General features: G+C 55.3%; 1 protein-coding gene across 2 annotated transcripts in view; it reads left to right on the top strand.

Annotated features, from left to right (window-relative positions):
- Lmx1b (LIM homeobox transcription factor 1 beta) overlaps positions 1–18,969 on the top strand; it is a 70,397-nt gene extending 51,428 nt beyond the window's left edge. The window contains exons 3-8 of one of the 2 annotated variants that reach the window (XM_090329215.1): positions 14,982–15,214; positions 16,656–16,837; positions 16,965–17,042; positions 17,199–17,265; positions 18,395–18,559; positions 18,812–18,969. In XM_090329215.1, coding sequence (XP_090185341.1) covers positions 14,982–15,214; positions 16,656–16,837; positions 16,965–17,042; positions 17,199–17,265; positions 18,395–18,559; positions 18,812–18,969 — 883 coding nt within the window. The remainder of the gene's footprint in view (positions 1–14,981; positions 15,215–16,655; positions 16,838–16,964; positions 17,043–17,198; positions 17,266–18,394; positions 18,560–18,811) is intronic. The other variant, XM_090329217.1, reaches the window with a different exon arrangement.
- Positions 18,970–19,198: the final 229 nt, after the last annotated feature.

Below are 19,198 nucleotides of genomic sequence, written 5' to 3' on the forward strand. Positions count from 1 at the left end.
AGACCCCACAGGGCCTGTATGTCTGAAGAGACCCTGGCTGGGCCAGCCAGGTACTACTGGCTGGTGACCTTGAACATGTGAGCCTCAGCTGTACCCTCTGTGAAGTGGGATCAGCAGTCACATTGTAAGGCCTGGGGCTCTCCTCTCCTCCTCCGTTTCTTCCACTGTACAATGGGGGTCAGCAGTATTTGTCACAGACCCTCAGGAGAGGCAGCTTCATGCCGGGGGCTCCCACACTGTAGAGGGGCTGTCCACAGCAGGCACCCCCACAGCACATGTGAGAATGATTAGAAACTGCAGAGACTCCGTTGATTTTATTTTATTTTATTTTATTTCCCAGAGAAACAATAGTTGCCCCTCTCCTGGGTCTGGAATGCTTTCTGCCCAGGGTCTGGGACCCCTCATTTAAATTGGCTGCGAAGGGACAGGCGCTGAGGCCCAGGGAGGAGGTTGTTAAGGATGGAAAGCCCGGGGCCCAGGAATTTACAATCCGTTACTTGAGGGGTGTCCTGCCTCCCCCTCGCCCCATCAAGGCCTTCACAGGCCCGGCATGTGCCATAAAGATGTCACATAGGACTGGGGCTCCGAGGAGCCATCCAAGGTCTGGCCTTTGAGAGGGGGTGTGACGCCAGGGCAGAATCCTGGCTGGTTGAGCCCGGAGAGCTCATAGAAAGTGCTGGTAAGCAAGAGAACTTGCTTTCATCAGACAGCCCTCCCCAGTAACGCCAGCTGTGACGCTGGGTCTCTGAGGGCCCTCACACATCCATAGTGGCTTGAAAGTGGGCCTGGGTCAAATTGTGCACCTCTCTCTGCCAGCCTGGGCTGGGTTGGTGGCTCAGAGTCTACCACCAGTGCCTGTTGTCCCTGGCCAGATCAGACTGATTTTCTTCATCTAGGCTCTAGCACCATAGCTGTGGGGCTTGGCCCATGGCATCTCTCACAGACCCAGGGCTCCCTGTGAAATGGAAAGAATTGTCTCCCAGGCTTCCAGGGCTGGAGGAAGTCCATGTGGTGGTACCTGGAGTAAGACACTGGGCTGAAGGAGCTGGTCAGGTAGCAGAGCCTTTCTGTATGGAGGGAAACCCAGACACTCCCAAGGGAGTGGGCCTGTGGGGGACCTGGGAGGGAATGGGGAGTCACCAGCAGTGGAAGGGGCTTGGTGAGTGCCAGGGGAACAGGAGGGGGAAGACCTGGTTGCCAGGGGCCCAGTGTCGGGATGGGTGTGAAGGGAGAAGTGAGCTCGTGGAGGCCATGGAGGCAAGAGTGAGGAGTGGCGGCAGTGTCCTTGTGGGGAGCTGTGAGGAAGCGGGAGGATGGGAAGTCCTGAGAGCCCTCCCCCATGGGAGCTGCACCTGTTCACAGCAGACACATAGCTCAGAGGTAGTCTGAGATGTAGCCCAGGCACGCAGCTTTGCCAGGTTCTCCAGGAGGGGTGGGGAGGGCTGGGTTGTCAACTTCTGCTCTGGGCCACAGAAAGGGTAGTGGCAGGTGGGGGGGGCATAGCTAGGAAGAGCCCCCCCACAGCTTTTGCATAGTACCCCAAGACTCTCGGTGACTGGCTCAGCGGGAGCCATCGGCCATTTTAGCCCCCCATTTCCAGAGCCACAGCCCAGGGAGAGGGGGGTGTGCACTGGAAAGGTTCTTTCTTGTTCAGGGTGGTGGAGGGGCCAGGGTGGAGGGCACCAACCCACTATGTGAGTGAGTGACTCCTGGGAGATGCCGTGTGTGTGTGTGTGTGTGTGTGTGTGTGTGTGTGTGTGTGTGTGTGTGTGTGTGTGTGTGTGGCGGGGGCAGGAGCAGAGTAAACAGCTTCTGCCCTGTCCTCTTGCTGCCGGCGCTGTGGCCAGGTACACAGGCCTGTTTGGACAGCTGCCTTGTCTGTCCCTCTGTTTGGGAGATGCTGGCTGATAGATGGGGGTGGGCTGGATGTTAACCCCTAGCTGCCTGCAGACCCACGCCGCTGGCTCAGGGCCTCCATCCTCGAGGGCTAGGGTGGTCATGCCTCTTTGCCAGTCCCTCCTCAGAAGCACCTTTAGCTCTCAGTCAGGGGTACTGCCTCTGGGTCAGGAAAGGTAGGGTATATCCAAGCAGTGACCGCCTAACCCCTGTCTTCATCAGAGGGCCAAGGTCCCAAAAGGGGGTCTCCCCCTTCCCTTGGTCAGGACAATCTCTACAACCTTGGAGAAAATCCGGGCACAACCATGTATAAGGCTGGTGTGGCTGGGGCCACCAGAAGCAGTCCCTAATAAGTCTGAGCAGAGAGATGGGGCCTGGCTGGGGCATCTGGAGAGTGGCTGCCTTGGGGGATGTCCCCAGCCCAGCCCAGCCCGGCAATGAACCAGATGCTCTGCTGGCTGGCTGGTGACTACCCACGGAGCCTCTTCCTAGGGTACCCATCCACCACTGTGTACCTCCACTTCAGCCAGGGCTCCCCCAGTCACCTGACAGGGCCAGGAATAGAGCCCCCCAGACTTTCCCACCCAGGCCACAGACCATCTATCTCACACCCTTTACCACCCTCTAATATCTCACCCCATCTCCCATTCAGGCACACACACACCCCCAGCCTCTCACTCACAGAGTGCCAACAACCACAACCCCTCCCTGCCCCAGCAGTCTCCCACGCCTGCATGCACTCCCAGCCCTAGGAGAAATCCTCACCCCAAGCCAAAGTGATCTTTAAGAATGGAAATCACTCAAGCCACTCCCCACTTAGAACCTTCAATGACTTCCCAAGGCTCTGGAGATTAAAGGCCAAATCCTTTAAATAGACGTCCACAGGGTGCAGGTTAAATGAATTAGGGTTTGTGCCCACAATGGAGGAGCCCGAGGCTCTAAATCCCAGCCACAGGCCTGCTTTAGGCATCTCCCACTGTCAGAGAAAGGGTCACCCCAGTGGTAGTGTTTGTGTAAAAAAAAAAAAAAAAGTGGACAGAACCCCCAACCAGTCCCCATTACAAAAACAAAAGGCCAGGTGTTGTAGAGGCCAGGATTCACGAGGCTCCAGACCTGAAGGCTGGGAGTGGGGGCCAGCAGCGAACACCTTTTTGAACATTCTGTGGCAAAGCATCCAGCTCATTTATCTTCAAACATGAACCCCGTTGCGTTGCCTTCATTTTTGGTTTTTCTTGTTGCTGGTACTGGGAATCTGGACATGATCCTTTAGCTTTTTCCAGTCAAGGCTGGCGCGCTACCTCTCCAGCCACACCTCTACTTCCAGCTTTTTGCTGGTTAATTGGAGATTAAAGTCTCACCGATTTGTCTGCCCATCAGTGTTGGGTGGTGGGTAATGTAGATGGCAGAGGATGCCTGGGCATTCATGCCTTCAGGCTCGGGGAGGTGCTCACCTGGGAGCAGAGGGCGAAGGCCGGGTAGCTAGATTTCCACTGCACCCGGTGTGACAGACTGGCGTCTACCACAGCCAGGCCGTGTGTCTCCGTAAGTTATCTCTGCGCCTCACTTTGCCCCGTGCTAGAAACCGGGTGTTGGCAGGGACCTTTCCAAGTTGCCCAGGGAGCCCCCAGGTCCTCAGGGGAAGGCACAAGAGGTGGTGGGAGCTGGTTAAGTGCTGGCAGGGCCGCTCTAGGTGTGGGGAAAGGGTTAAAGCCAGTCGCTTTTTAATTGTCAAATGACTGCAGGCGATTAGCGCTGGCAGCTTCCTCAATAATCGCTCTTCTCTGTACCTGCTGGGAGCTTAATTAAAAAACAAAGAGGCTCAATTTAAAGGCCATTACTATGCTAATGCAGCCAGGCGGGCGGTGATTAAGCGGCTCTAGCGGGCAGCAGGCGGCTGGGGTGGAGCCTGGGGTGATCAGTTACCCACTAAACGGGCGGGCCTAGGCTGAGAGGGTCCCCTCAAGTTGCCAGGCATGCCTCTGCCCAGCAGGACCGGGGACCTGACCTGCCACACCCACCCCAACCTACTGGAGCTCGGGCAGAGAATAGACAGCACCCACACCTCCACGACAGCTCCGAGTCGCTTCTCTGCCCCGCCCCTTGGCTCAGTGTATATCCTACCCCCGCTTGTGGACCCACCTCTCACCATCACCTTTCAGAGCCAGGGTTTGATGGCTCAGCGGGAGGACATGTCGCTGTGACCAGGCAAGAAGCCAGCTCCACACAGATATGCCACTGACTTAGAAACAGGCCTCGGGGTCTCATACCTGGTCAGTGTTCTGTTCCTAGCCTCTTGGAAAGCAGGAGAGTTGGCAGGAGTTGGTCAGGCAAGCCTGGAATGGAACTGTGGCTCTGAGCATCTAGGGAGGGAACTCCGAGCTCCCCAGGTGATCCGAAGCCCTTGGGGAGGAGCTCGGAGCTCTGGGCTGGGCAAATGAGTGTGACATTTGGTCAGAGCATACACCAGGTTAACAGGTTAGCGGTCTTGGTGGAAAAGATGAACCTGTGGCAATATGTACCCCTGGTCACTCAGGAAAACGGGAGCCTCAGTCCCGGTCTAATGGAAACAGCTGGGCTAACAAAGCTGTGTAATGAGCACCGAGCAGGAAGTCAGGAGATGGCTGCCCTCACTGCCAGGGGAATGAACTACCCTATGCCTTAAGGGCTACTTGGACAAACTCAGTCTCAGGGTGACCAGAGTATGAGCAATGGCCCCGGGAACCTGAGGAGCAGGTGAGAGGAGGGGGGAAGGTGCCACTGTGAGTCTTGAAAGGACAAAAAGGAACACAGGTAGGCTTTTGCGTCACACATATGTCGCCCCCTCCTTGTGTCTGTCTTGACCCCCCACTGTTTTGAACATGTCTTCATTAATTAGCTGGTAAATTCCGTGTTAATAAACTTCAGTAATTTTGTTGTTAACATCGAATGAAAACACCTTTTCTGAGCCTGGGGAAGATGTAACCATTTTAAGAAAAAAGAAAAACAAAAAAGCCAGGTGCCTGTGGCTTATACTTGTAATCCTAGTTACTCAGGAAACTGAGATCTCAGGTTTGAGGTTCAAAGCCAGCTGGGGCCAGAAAACTTGTGAGACTCTTATCTCTAATTAAACAGAAAATTGAAAGTGGAGCTGGGGCTCAAGTGATAGAGCCTTGCATACAAAAGCTGAGAGACAGCACCCAGGACCTGAGTTCAAGTCCCAGGACTCACACACACACACACACACACACACACACACACACACTCTAACAGAAAACAATTGTCAGTGTGATACCATCCATGGCAGAACCTATGGGTGATTATAAATTCACCAATCCACAAGGTCCAACATCAGGCACAAACCTAACAGCAGAGCAAAGCTTTATTGAGAAATTCTTCATAAAAAAATAATTTATCTCAATGAAAATGATTTTAGTAAAATAAAAAATAAAAATGCAAAAAGTTGTAAATTATTTAACTGTACTAGAGAGAAATTGATCAAAAAATTAAATTGCCTTAATGGAATTTGTTCCAGAAAACACTTGCTCAAACCAAGTTTATCAATGTTGTTATAGCCCTAATTAAAATGCTCTTGTTCGCATACAGAGAGCCCAAAATCCTTGGGGTCCGAAAGATGGGAGCAGCTTACCAGCTTAATCAGGTGTTCTGCCTCCATTGGTGCCCTGGGCTCCTGCCAAGGATGGGGATTCTGGGTCTGGGCAGATTCCCCCAGTGGCAGATATTTGGTAAATGCAATAAAACCAACAAATCTGATACTGTGAACAGTTTAAAAGATATGCATGCTCAAGAGAAGCAATCATAGCACATGGTTTGAAATAAGCTAGCTAAAGTATTTCTTGGCTAGATGGATTCATATCCATAGCCTGGGTGTTTTTAATGGATGGGGAAATAGTAGAGATGATCCATAAATGGTTAGATGGACAGTTGGGTGAATGGATGGGTGGAAGGATGAGTAGATGGATGGGTATGTATGAATGGCTAAATGGTTGAGATGATTGGCAAATGAGTGGATGGATGGATGGATGGATGGATGAATTGATGTTAAATGGGTGAATGGGAGGATGGATGGATGGATGGTTATGTAGGTGGGTAGGTGAATGGATAAATGTGTCAGATGAAAGGATGGATGATAAATGGGTGGGTGTATGGATGAATGAATGGATGAATGGGTAAATGGTTAAGATGATTGCTGAATGGGTGGATGAACTGATACATGGGAGGAGGGATGGATGGATGGATGGATGGATGGATGGATGGATAAATGGTTACGATGACTGGTGAATGGGTGGGTGAGATGCATGGGAGGATAGATAGATAGATAGATAGATAGATAGATAGATAGATAGATAGATAGATAGATAGATAGATAGATAGATGATTGGGTGGGTGGGTGGATGAATGAATGGATGGATGGATGTGTGGGTGAGTGGATGAATAGCTGTATCAGATGAAAAGATGGATGATAGTTGGATGGATAGACAGATGGGTAAATGGTTGAGATGATTGGTGAATGGGTGGGTGAATGAGTGGATAGTAGATGAGTAGGTGGATGAGTAGATGGGTAGGTATGTGCATGGATGGACGATGAAGGGATGGGTAGATGGATGGATGAATGAGTTGCGTGGTTAGATGGCTAGGTGCCTGGGTGACTGTGTGAATAGGATTAAGGACAAAAAGATCTGGTCTGTTTCAGGACTTTAATATTAGAACTCCAGCCTGCTCCTTCTTACCTACTCCAACCATCTTCCAGTCTCTAACTCTGCAAAGGATCTCCATGTTCTTCATGCTTTACTTTCCTGCCCCCCACCCATAGCTTCTCCCTCCCAGATAGCTTCTCTTCTTCCCTGTCCTTCCTAACAGAATCAGACACACTCTCACTTCCACTCCCAGCCCCGTTGCTTCCCACAGCAAGTCTTCCCCGACGCCCAGCTCTGCTTTCCACCTGGCTGCATTTGCAGTTCCAGGGTCCATGCTGCCCAGGTAGGGGCCCAGAGAGAAGCTTGAGGGCTAGTCCATCTCAGGTGTGGGCTGTGTTGTCAGCCCCTCCTTGCCCTCCAGCACCCTATCCCAGGGCATGAATTTCAGCAGTGCGGAGAAGACAAAGCAAGTGCAGCCTAGAGATGGGCTAGGTGGAAGATGAAGAAGCAGGAGAGGACATCAAGAGTGGGTTGCCTAGCAGAGTTAGCCTGGGTTCCAGGTCCAGTGCACCTGCGGGAAACCCTGTCCATCTTGGAAATCATCCCAGGGGACTGGCTGCCTCGGTGAGGGGCAGGGAGAGAATCTGGATCAGCTCTGAGGGGATTGAAGGGGCCAGGAGCTTACCATGAGGGACCAATAGAGCCTGGGCTCAGAGTAGGTGCTCAGCAAATGAGATAGCTGAGTTAAGAAGAGGATCATCAAAGGAATTGAACTGTCCAGGAAGCGAAGGGTCAGCTCCAAGATTGGTGAAGGAAGTATCCGAGCCCTGTGGCCTCCTGCCCCACACCACTAGTGTCTCAGCTCCATGTCCTAAAGCAGCTTTGCCCTCCCTCCTGCTCAAGTCCCCAGGCTTCTGACTCTCCATACCCTCACCCTTTCTCTGACATTATCTAGTCTAGCGTTCCCACCCACCTTAAGGTATGGTCCTGGTTGGACCACTTCTTGGCACCTCACCTGCACACCAGCTCTCTCCCACTTGGGCCCTACAGCTGCCCCAGGAGCCCCAATATACCCAACAGATCACATCCTCTGTTTAGAACTCTCCCGGGACTCCCGTATCATGTGATCCAGCCTGACCCCCAGCTCTCTACCTATGCTTCCTGTCCCCTCCAGCCACACTGGCATCCCCCATTTCCCCAGTACCTCAGATATCTCCGTCCCTAGGACCTTTGCACTTGCCATACCCTCTCCCCAGATCCCCTTTGCCTCAAGTGTCAGATGTCATGTATTAGCTTCTCCAGTGTCTGCTCACATGGCTTCTGTCATTCTCTGGTCATCTTTTCTAAAACTACAGACCCATCGTTCTTCTTGCTTCTCGTGTCATCTAGTTGTCCTTGTTTGTTGAGCCGTGTGCAGTGGAGCTGCTTGCTAAAGCAGATAAATACTCATTATTGTCCCTTCACCTGTAAGAAGGACGGGAGGTGGTGGCCTGGGCATGGACTGGCCCTTGTGGCCTACTCTGTGCCGCCTGCAGCATGACTGGCACGCAGTAGGTGCACATTTGTGGACTCACCAAGCATGCTCCTGCTGGGCCTGGCTGACTTTTGGATGGTACCTGGGGCTCATGGCTGGTCGGTGCCTCCCTGCCCCTGGCGCCTGACCTCCAGCCTGGGCTGCGGGCTCCCTACTGTGCCAGATCAAAGGGCCGAGGGCCAGGGTCGGCCTGGCTTCTTCTACAGCACTGCCCGCAGGAAGCGCCTTCAGCCTCAGTGGCAGAGTGGGCCGGAGGCAGGCACTGGAGCCCTGCAAGGCCCGTGGTCCAGCTAGCAGCTAGTGCTGGGCAAACTTCACATTCCAGCCGCCTGATTGACACGCACCGGGGCCCCTGCCTGCGGCTCCCGCCGTCACCGCCCGCCTGCCGCATCAAAGCAGATGTTTGCAGCTGGTTTGAGTTGGATCCCCGTCAACAGGCCCCTTTTTGTCTCCAAATAAAAACCAGCTACGCCCGGAATGATAAGGACGCAGTGGGCATGTGGGGGAGATGTTGGGGAGTCTGATCCAGGAGGGCGGAGGCCGGGCAGCTCCCTCTGCTGAGTGACAGTCGAAGCCATGGCCTGCAGTGTCCGGGACCCATTCCCCTTGGCTTCTAGGACCTGCAGCTCACCCCTCTCTCAGGCATCGTCATCGGCATTGCTGTCCTGCCACAGTGACAAGTACTATCATAGTGAATTCTTACCCAAACTGCCACATATTAGTCACTCCAGGGCCCTGCCAGCAACCTGGGTGTGGTCCGGAGAGAGTATCCTCATTAAGTGACTACCTGCTTGCCAACAGGAAGACAGGTTCCCACGTGGAGGCATCCAGCCCCAGTCAAGTGGCTAGTGGGTGACAGAGCTGGGATTCGCACCTTTTCTTTCTGCCTCCAGAACCAGGTTCTTCAACGTGTGTCGAGTCCAACCAGATGTGGAGGGAGAGGGCATCTGTAATCTGAGCATGTAGAGAGAGGAAGGAAGGAAGGGGCAGGGAGATCAGAAGTTCGAGGCTAGCCTGAGCTCCCCTCATTCCATCTCCCCCATCCCCATTCAGTGTAATGGCCCCTTTTCCAGGAATTCCTGAGCTCTATTCTATATTGGCCACTGGACCTTTCTCTGCCTCCTGAGTACCAGCCTCCCTCCAAATCCATCACAGGGTGCTGTTCCCAAGGGCTGAGGCATAGCCAGACTGTACCCAGGTTATCTCAGGAGCCACAGGTCAGCACCAGAAAAGGCTCCCATGGGGTCTTGAAAGATTAATAGGAGTTCAACAGGAAGCAAAAGACCTTGGAGGCAACGGAGTTTCAGGAGACCAGAGGAACTGGCTGTGTTCAGGATCCACGAGAAACTGCATGGCTGGTGACAGGGTGGGCAGGCCTGGGATGTCCTTATCCTAAGCTATTGTGTTCTCTTAGAATTTCTGAAACAGCTAGGCTCTGAAGTGTGATTTTTTTTTTTTTTTTGCCAGTCATGGGCTTGAGCTCAGGGCCTGAGCACTGTCCTTGGACTTTCTCAAGGTTAGAGCTCTACCACTTGAGCCTCAGCACCACTTCCGGCTTTTATTTTCTATGTATGTGGTACCGAGGAATCGAACCCGGGTCTTCATGCATGCTAGACAAGCATTTTAACCACTAGGCCAAACTCCCGGCCTGAAGTGTGATTTTTTTAAAGTTGTGTATTAATCAGCTTTCTATCCCTCTGACACAACACCTGAGATACCAACGTATAAGAAAGCAAGGCTTCAGAGATTTCAGCCTACAGCCACTTGACCCCCTTGCTCTGGGCCTGTTAGAAAATAATATATCCCAGTGGGAGCATGGCAGAGAAAAGTAGACGCAGTGGGGAGGGCAGCTGGAATCACAGTGTTCCCTCAAGGCCAGGCATCAATTACCTAACTTCCTTCCGCTAGGCCCCGCCTCCCACAGGTTGTAGCTCCCTGAAGCTCTATAACCTAGACACCAAACCTTCAATACCAGAGTCTTTCTGCACCTCTTCTGCAGCAAGTATCTATGACTGAGCTTCTCCTCCAAACTCATTCTCCTTATGAGCTGAAAAGGGATGATGTTTGTGCAGGAGTCACACCGGCAGAGGAGGTTGGGGCTTGCTCACTGAGGCTGCTGAGTCGTCTTACAGGCTGGAGGAGGACAGATACAGGGTGGGGATTATTCTGATAACCCACAGTGGGGCCCCATAAACTGTGAAGGGCAGCCATGGGGCGTGCAAATGGGAATTCAAAAGGAGGAAGCAAAGGGCCTCCCCCTCAGCGAAGATGGTGAATAGATACCAGGAAACTTGGCAAGATGGGGCTAGCAGTGGTAATTCCCACTTACCTTGTGCCTCACCCAATCAGGATGCCTCTGTCGTTCTCCTTGGGGGACCCCTGGGGCTTGGTCAGGGTCCTAGTACTCAGAAGTGGCAGTGCCAGGATTCCAGGCCAGTGCCTGCAGTCCAAACCCTTAAGACTGAAGCAAAGACTGTTCAGAGGAGCTTGGAGGGAGCAGGGTGCAGGAAGAGAAGGAACCCACACACTGCATGCCGGTGCATCTCTGTCATAACAACAGCTGAGGAGAAATTAATCTGATTCGTAATCCTTGTTCAAATGCTCCCAAAAAGATTGGTTTTCAGAATTTTCTTTATTAGCTTTAATGAGTTTAATAAATTGAGCATTAAATAAACCAGAACAAACCAAGAGGCGCTGGAGATGCCATCTTCACAGCCTGAGACTCCTCAAATGGGGGTGTCCCTACCAACGAAATTCCTTACTCCACAATTACAGCTGATCTCGTCAAGGAGGAAAAGTCGTTATGTGTTTATAGGTAGGGGTATTCCGTTTAAAAATAAACAAGTAAAAACCCAGGCACTCAGCCCTGCTTCTGGGACCAGGCTCATGAAGAGTAAGAAGTGCTAAGTGTGTGGGAGCAGACTCAGCAGCGAGTTGCCCAGGGACAGGGCACGCTGGCATCCACAGAGCAGGAGTGAACACATACCCCTGGGACCTCACTCACATGGGCAGCCTGGCCCCTGCCTGGCGCTCATCCATAGGTGACAGGAAGTGGGTGACAGGAAGTGTCTTCTCTCTGGGTCTGAGCAACGAATGAGGTGATGTGGGAAGACAGTGATGCCACCCTGCCCAGGGCCCGGGTCCCTAGCAGGCCAGGCAAGGAAAGCAGCAGGGCCTCTAGGGCCCAGGGTCTGCCAGGGAGGAGCAGAGGGGTCAGCACAGCCAGTCAAAGGAATCCTGGAGATCTGGGCCAGGGCACAGATGCAAAATTTTCATGCCAACACAATGCCAAGGACCCACTAAGCATCCAGCCTGCCGAACAGATCCAAAGTCAGCTGTGGTCACTCTCATGTCACAGGTGAAGAAGGTGAGGCACAGAGAGGTTACACCGCTTGCCCAAAGTCACACAGCAAGGAACGGATGGTGCTAGAGTGTTTGTGTGGCACAAGAAGGCTCTAGGTTTGACTTTTTTTTAACCGTATTTTTTTTTTTGCCACTTATGGGCTTGAGCTCAGGGCCTGAGCACTGTCCTTGGACTTTCTCAAGGTTAGGACTCGACCACTTGAGCCTCAGCACCATTTCTGGCTTTTTTCTATGTATGTGGTACCAAGGAATCGAACCCGGGTCTTCGTGCATGCTAGGCAAGCACTCTACCACTAGGCCAAACTACCAGCCCGTTTTAACCGTATTTTTAAAAAATCTTTCCTTTTTCAGTACTGGGGCTTGAACCTAGGATATTGCACTTGCTAGGCAAGCACTTTGCCACTGAGCTACATCCCAGACCATTTTTTCTTTTTAAATTGTGCCTCTCCTGGGAGTCTGGGCCTGGGGACTATTCCTGAGCCTATTTTTCCTGCAGGCTAGCACTGGAGCCACAGCTGGTTACTTGGGAATGAGAGTCTCACAGGCTTTCCTGCCCAGGCTGGCTTTGAACCTCGATCCTCAGGTCTCACCCTTCTGAGTAGCTGGGATTACAGGCATGATCCACCGGCCCTGGGCTTGATTCTTTTTTTTAAAAAAGGGGGCAAAAGAAGAAAGTTACAGAGCCAGGTTGTGCCTTCAGTGCCACCTGCCATAAGCTTACCTAGCCCACTACACAGGCAGGTAAGCTGAGGCTTGGCAGGGCGGGGCAGGGCAGGGCATTACATATCTGGTCACCAAGCAGCAAATGGGAGTGGAACCCAAGGCCCTCTCAGCCCAGTGCTCTTTTTCCTGGGGTCGGCCTGCTTCCCCAGGGCCTCAGAGGCTTCTCAATGGCTGGTTGCTCTGCCCCTGTCCCCCCATGATGAGTGACTGAGGAGGGGAAGGGGGCACAGCAAAGAGGGAACCCCTCCCACAAGCCCGGCCCGGTGGTGAGCAGCTCTCACTCCCAGCTCTCACTCCGTAGACAAAGGCAGCCCCATAATCGGGAGTGAGTATTTCATGCGTCCCCCCCCCCGGTGTTTTATTGGGTGGAGAGATGCTTGGAGACCAAACGGATGGCACATTCCGTTTATAAAGTGTATGCCGTTTGTTTTATTTCCCGGGTTTTTGCAATCTAGATAACAGATGACGCCCCCAGTGGCTGTGCTGCCTGGTAATGGCGGCACGGGGCCTTTGGAGGAGTATTAATAATAGATTGTGTTGATGAGCTGGGAGAAAGTAGCAATCGACCCCCTGCTGCCAACGCATTAGCCCGCCTCTTCCCAAACACAGCAAGTATGGCAGCGTCCCCCTCCAACCCCGCCGCCCCTCCCCAGCCTAGCAAGGTCTCCTTTTCTGAAGCCCCAGGAAGGGCTGACTTTGACCTGGGCCAAGGCCCTGCCCCTGCCATGCTGGCAGAGACTCAGCCAGCGCTTGTCAGCTCAGGCTACTGCAGACCTCAATAGGCAGCCTGGCTGGGCACATGGGGCATGGGGCCAGGGCGCAGGCTTCCTCCACGATGGGCCATGAGCCTCTGCAGACTCTCGGCAGACTGCATGGCCAGCCAGAATCCCAGCGGCCTCAACCTAGGGCTGCTATGGACCATGGGGCAGGTGGTGTGCCGGATGAGAGCATCCATCAGAAGGTCCAGCTCAGCTGAAATCCCCCCTTGCAAAACCACGCAGGTGTAGGTTGGAGAGCCTGCCTCGAGCCTCTGCCCACTTCGTATTGTTGCTTCCCTGCCCCACCAAGGCCTCCTTGAGAAGCAGGTGCAGCCAGCCCTGATTTGAGGGACCATGATTGAGCTGAGCCTGGACGAGGCTCTGTGGAGTCACTCCACTGTGGTATTTGGTGCATTGGTCCATATCATCAAATCCCAACCACTGCCTTTAGGGGAGATCCTGTTGGCACCCCCATTTAATCAGAGAGTAACTCTTAAGGTCCAGGGAAGCTCAGGGGAACCTGGAAAGCCACCTTCCCACATACTGGGAAGCAGTATAGAAGGCTTCTCAGAAGAGGTGACATTGTAGTTGGGCATTGCAGGATGAGTAGGAGCCTGCTAGGCTATCTATTGACAGGTGGCAGAGTTTCTGGGAGGTATCCATCCCCAGACAGAGTCCTCTGGCCAGTGCCAGGATGGCAGGCAGAACTAGAGGTGGCCCTGTCTGCAACCCCCCCCCCCGCAGCTCACTGTGGGTGGCACTCATGCAGCCCCCAGGAAGACAGGGAGGCCGAGAGCCTTGCGTTTATGGCTGTTCCTGTTCCAGAACCGATTAGCAGAGAATTGCAGCTGTAATCTGTGCCCGGGATGGCGGGCCATAAAGAGGGATGGGATGTGTACAGCACTCCCAAGGTGGCGCCCGCAGACGTGGCCCGGGGACGCGGGGAATGAAAAATGGTTTTAATTCCCTCCCAGCAGCAATAATTTGATTCTTCATAAATTTCTCCATCAAAGTGTTGTTGAGGCTGGAGTTCCCACAGAGCAGGCACGTGATGGGCAGGGGAAGTGTGGGGCGGAGCGGTCAGCCACATGGCAGGGGGGCAGGGGACGACTGTTGCCTGGACTCTGGCGCCCAGGCTGGCCAGAGGCACAGAGGCCCCGGGCGCCTGGCTCACTTCTGGAGATGGGAGATGACGCTATGATGTGGTCCCAGGCTGAGGGTCCCCTCTAGTACTTGTGACCCCCTGACCTACCCGGACTTCTCTCTCCACCTCTGTTGCCTCCTTTCTCAAATGGGATGGTTATTCAGGAGAATATCTCACAACCTCGCTATTTCAAGGATCAAATGTGCATCTGCCCATAAACTGCAAAGGACTGTGGCTGCCTTGCTGGGCATGCTCAGTAGATGCCTGTCCATTGGTGACACCTGAGCTGAAAGGAAGAGCAAGAAGGTGTCAGCCAAGCCACAGAGCAGAGACAAAGCATGCCCAAGGGTGATGCTGGGGAAACAGGGGTGGGTGAGGAGCTCAGCCCAGGGAGCCATGGCAGAGTCTGGCATAAGGCAGGGTCAGAATTGTGTTTGACAAGGATCCTTCAGAGTCCTCTGCTGTGGGAAGGTGAAGGAGAGTTGAAAGGTCCAAGGATCCAGAAGCCAAGAAGGGGCCTGGCTGCTTTGGAAGGGGAGGAGAGGCTTAGGCAGCAGAGCTGGACAGGCCTGTTCAGACGGGAACGTGAGGGAGGAAGGAGAGGGCCAAGCAGGCCAAGGAGTGAGGCGGGTGGGACCCCTTCTCCTAGCCACTTTGGCCCTGGGGAAGTCAAGGCTGACCCTGCACACTGCCCTCTAGTGGCTGCCATGGCTGTGAGCACAAGGGTTCTGAACTGAAAGACACTTTGGGCCAGAAGCCAGGTGCCCACCCTGGGGCTGCCTTGGTGGGGAAGAGGAAGGTTGCAGGGGGCCCCAACATCTGGCTTCATGCCCAAGGAGGGCCAGAGTCGCAGAGGAGAGGCCTTAGGTTGCAGTGGCCTCTCAGAGGAACCCGGAGCCCAGCCAGCGTGTCCCACTTTGTGCCCACAGGCTCTTCGCCGCCAAGTGCAGTGGCTGCATGGAGAAGATCGCCCCCACCGAGTTCGTGATGCGGGCGCTGGAGTGCGTCTACCACCTCGGCTGCTTCTGCTGCTGCGTATGTGAGCGGCAGCTGCGCAAAGGCGATGAGTTTGTGCTCAAGGAGGGCCAGCTGCTGTGCAAGGGCGACTACGAGAAGGAGAAGGACCTGCTCAGCTCCGTGAGCCCCGACGAGTCCGACTCTGGTGAGCCCCGGCCTTCATGGGTTCCTGCCGGCTCCGCGCAGTGACCTGGCACAAAAACGCACGCACACACACAAACACACATGGCTGCACACCCTGCCCCGCACCTTAGCATGCACACGCAACACTACACATATCACACACACAAGTATACCCAGGAGCTCACATGCCCAGGTACACACACGCCTGCACACGCATGACCAGAACATTCAGGAATCGCACGCTTGTTCTCTGGGAAGGGCTTGGAGGTGGCTGGCATCTTTGCCACTCTTTAGACCAGGAATGAGATTCCCCAGTCTAGAAAGTCACCCAGCTGGGGGTGTCACTGCCAGAGCTGAAATGGGACACTGGCTTTCATGCATCTCTCCCTGCCCATTCTGGGCCAAGACACCACACCAGGTATCCCTGTGTCCACCAATGGGCCTGGCCAAGCACTACCAACCCATGGTACAGGCCCAGGAGAGGGGAGACCTGTCCTTCTGCGTGGCTTGCCACTTAAGAAGGGGATCATGGAGGTTGGAGGTAGGGAAAGTGGAAAAAAATGTGGAAGGGGTAGCAATGTTTGACAAGAAATGTGCTCACTCCCTCATGTGTGGAACTATAAACTTTCTGCACATCACCCTGACAAGAAAATTTAAAAAAAAAGAAAAGAAAAGAAAAAGAGGGGGATCAGTCCAGACAAGGGGCAGCAGGCGGCCTTGAGGGAGAGCTGTCGGTCCACGGGTGTTGAGTTGTCTCAGAGGCCATGAACTCCAGGGCCTGGAAGCTGTGGGTGTGTGGTGGGCGAGTGCATACTCTGTGAGCATCGTGTGCCTGGGCCTGCATTCATGTTCATGTGTGCACACGCGTGTATATGCATATGCATGTGTGTATTCACACGTGTGGTCCCAAGTCTTCTTGGGAAAAGATGTCTGAGATGTCTTTAGCTGTCAGTTCTGGGTCTGGAGCTGCAAGACAGAAAGCTGCAGGCTTCTCCTCCTGTCCCTGCATTCCCTGCGGCAGCCGGAGGGGCGGGGTCAGGGAAGCCCACCTCTGTAGATCTGCCTCATGTGTTGAGCATCAGTGAGCAACTCACTGATGTGAGGGTGCCATTAGTTGGCTGGTGTGTCCACACCCCGGGCATGCACGAAGCCGTGGACGGCGCCACGTGTGAGCCTGCTTCAGTGCCCACCTGTGCACGGTGCCCCCATGTGGCTGTGTGCACACCCACCTGTGTGGCCTGCAGGGCTGGCTTGGGGCCTGGGATAAGAAGAGACAGAAAGCAAGGGGCAGGGTAGAGGCAAAACTAGACACGGGAGGAAGAGGTAAGCTTCATTCTGAGGGCACCAGGGAGCCCCAGCACGTGCTGCTAGAGGGGATAGAGTTGGGTGTCACGTGGGGGCACACAACTAGGATACAGGACTGCCATGGGCCGTCCCTGACTGGCTGCTTGTATCCCCCACAGTGAAGAGCGAGGATGAAGATGGCGACATGAAGCCGGCTAAGGGGCAGGGCAGCCAGAGCAAGGGCAGCGGGGATGATGGAAAGGACCCTCGGAGGCCCAAGCGGCCCCGCACCATCCTCACCACACAGCAGAGAAGAGCCTTCAAGGCCTCCTTCGAGGTGTCCTCCAAGCCCTGCCGGAAGGTGAGGTGCGGGCACGGGAGGGGGGCCTTCTGTCTGTCTGGGACCCACCCCACCCAGCTCTCGCTGCAGGCAGGGGCCCCACCCACTGCCATCCCGCAGGCCTGACCTGTCACCTCTCTCGGGCTAGGTCCGGGAGACGTTGGCAGCTGAGACGGGCCTCAGTGTGCGCGTGGTCCAGGTCTGGTTTCAGAACCAAAGAGCAAAGGTGAGAGGCCAGGCACCTGGGCAGACCTGGGAGGACGGGACAGGCAGGAGAAGGGCGGGTGAGGGGATACTGAGCAAGGGTGGGCGTGTGGGGACAGGGTGCCTGCTGTAAGGGGCCGGGAGAGAGCAGGGGCCTCTGACCTGTGCCTCCCCACAGATGAAGAAGCTGGCCAGGCGGCACCAGCAGCAGCAGGAACAGCAGAACTCCCAGCGGCTGGGCCAAGGTAGGGTGGGCAGGGTTAGGGCATCCCTTGTGCTGGGCCAGGGCACAGGTTGCTGGGAAAGTGAGGTGGCGGCAGGAAGCGTGGTGGCATGCCTGTAGGGAAAGCAGCCACCGTACCCTCGTTCTTACCCAGCCTCACTGGGCATTCAACCCTGGCCACCAGGCAGCGGGACCGTCCTAGCCAAGGACACCCAGCCTGTGCACTTACCCCGGGACAGTGTCCTGTCACTCACCCCAGGGCTCGTGGGAAACAGCCCAGAGCTGTTCTGGGTGAAGACTCCCGGTGTGCTTCTCCTGGGAGCCCCCACATTGGGCTTTGCTCAAGAAGTAAATCCAGGAGTAGAGCTGGCCTCTCAGGTCCCATGGGGGCGGATACTGAGTGGTGAGGGGAAGAGCCAGGGGGCTCCGAGGAATGCCAAAGCAGTGGGGTACCCAGGGCCACCTTCTCCCAGTGTGTTAGAGGCCCCTGAACAGATGCCAGGGCACCCACAGGCAGCTTTCCCCCTCAGGGCTAAGGACCAAGCCTGTGTCCCAAACTTTCTCTCCACTCCTCCCTGCCTGTCCCTCCCTGGAGCTGTGCTCACCACCCCCGTCCTTGTGGCCCACCTCACAGTCCTACACTCTGCGCCCTGCCACCCCAGCCGCCCACCTTCAAGGCCAAGGTCTAATGCCCCCTCTGTGAGAGGTCCTCAGCACCCCTCTCCCCCTGCATTGGCCCTTGGTTCTTCTAGCCCCCACCCCAGGTTTTCTCTGAGCCTTGGAGGAAAGCCCCACCCAGCTCAGCCCCCAGAGCACCCCTTCTGCCCCTTCTGCCCCTTCTGCCCCTTCCTCCCAATCCCTTCTCTCCACGCCTCCCCCACAGTTCTTCAGGCCCCATCCTGGCTCTGCCCACTGTGGCTTGTATGAGGGGGACACATGGCAAATGGCAGCCCCTGCTAGTCCCAGGGTGCAGAGAGGTGGAGGAAAGGGGGCAGGAGGGTCGGAGGGAGCTCCTGATGCTCTGGGAAAACTGAGTGGGGAAGAGACCCTGGCGGGCATGTCCAGAAGGGAGCAGACATCTGGCCAAGCTTGGAACCTCTAGGCGATGGGGGTTGGGCAGGGCGGTCAGTGACGACGTGCACTGTCCCCAGAGGTCCTGTCAAGCCGCATGGAGGGAATGATGGCCTCCTACACGCCGCTGGCCCCGCCACAGCAGCAGATCGTGGCCATGGAGCAGAGCCCCTATGGCAGCAGTGACCCCTTCCAGCAGGGCCTCACGCCACCCCAAATGCCAGGTGACCACATGAACCCCTATGGTAAGCCGCCCCGCCCCCACTCCCACCCTCCCCATCCCTGCCCACTGCCTAGCAAGGCAGCCTGGGGCCACAGTAACACCTGCTGCCCAGAGCCTCAGGGCCAGCACAGCCCCGTCCTCCCGGCAGGAAGAGCACAGCCTCTCTGCTCAGGCACTAGCCAGCTTCTCCCCCGCCTCTGGCCACTGTACCTGCAGGGTGACAGGACCCTAGGATCCTGCCTGTGCCAGGGCCTGACACCTCCTCTGCCCCCAGGGAATGACTCCATCTTCCACGACATCGACAGCGACACCTCCCTCACCAGCCTCAGCGACTGCTTCCTTGGCTCCTCGGACGTGGGCTCCCTGCAGGCCCGCGTGGGGAACCCCATCGACCGGCTCTACTCCATGCAGAGTTCCTACTTCGCCTCCTGAGAGCCAGCCAGGATGCACGGACGCTTGGGCGCGGGCCTGGGGTGGGACTACAGGCCTCGGCCGCCACCCAGACACCCCACGCCTGCTGCTCACACAGACGCTGCAGACAGCCATACGGTGCCCTCCCCTCAGCCAGCTGGGGCCTGGCGCAAGTGCCCATTTGGGCCCAGCTGGACAGGCAGATGGGCAAAGCGTGGGCAGGGGCTGTGCTCTGCCCACAGAGACCTTG

The sequence above is a fragment of the Megascapheus bottae genome, chromosome 3 (genome assembly GCF_031878675.1).
Source record: "Megascapheus bottae isolate mThoBot1 chromosome 3, mThoBot2.hap1, whole genome shotgun sequence".
In the NCBI taxonomy this organism is placed as follows: domain Eukaryota; kingdom Metazoa; phylum Chordata; class Mammalia; order Rodentia; family Geomyidae; genus Megascapheus; species Megascapheus bottae.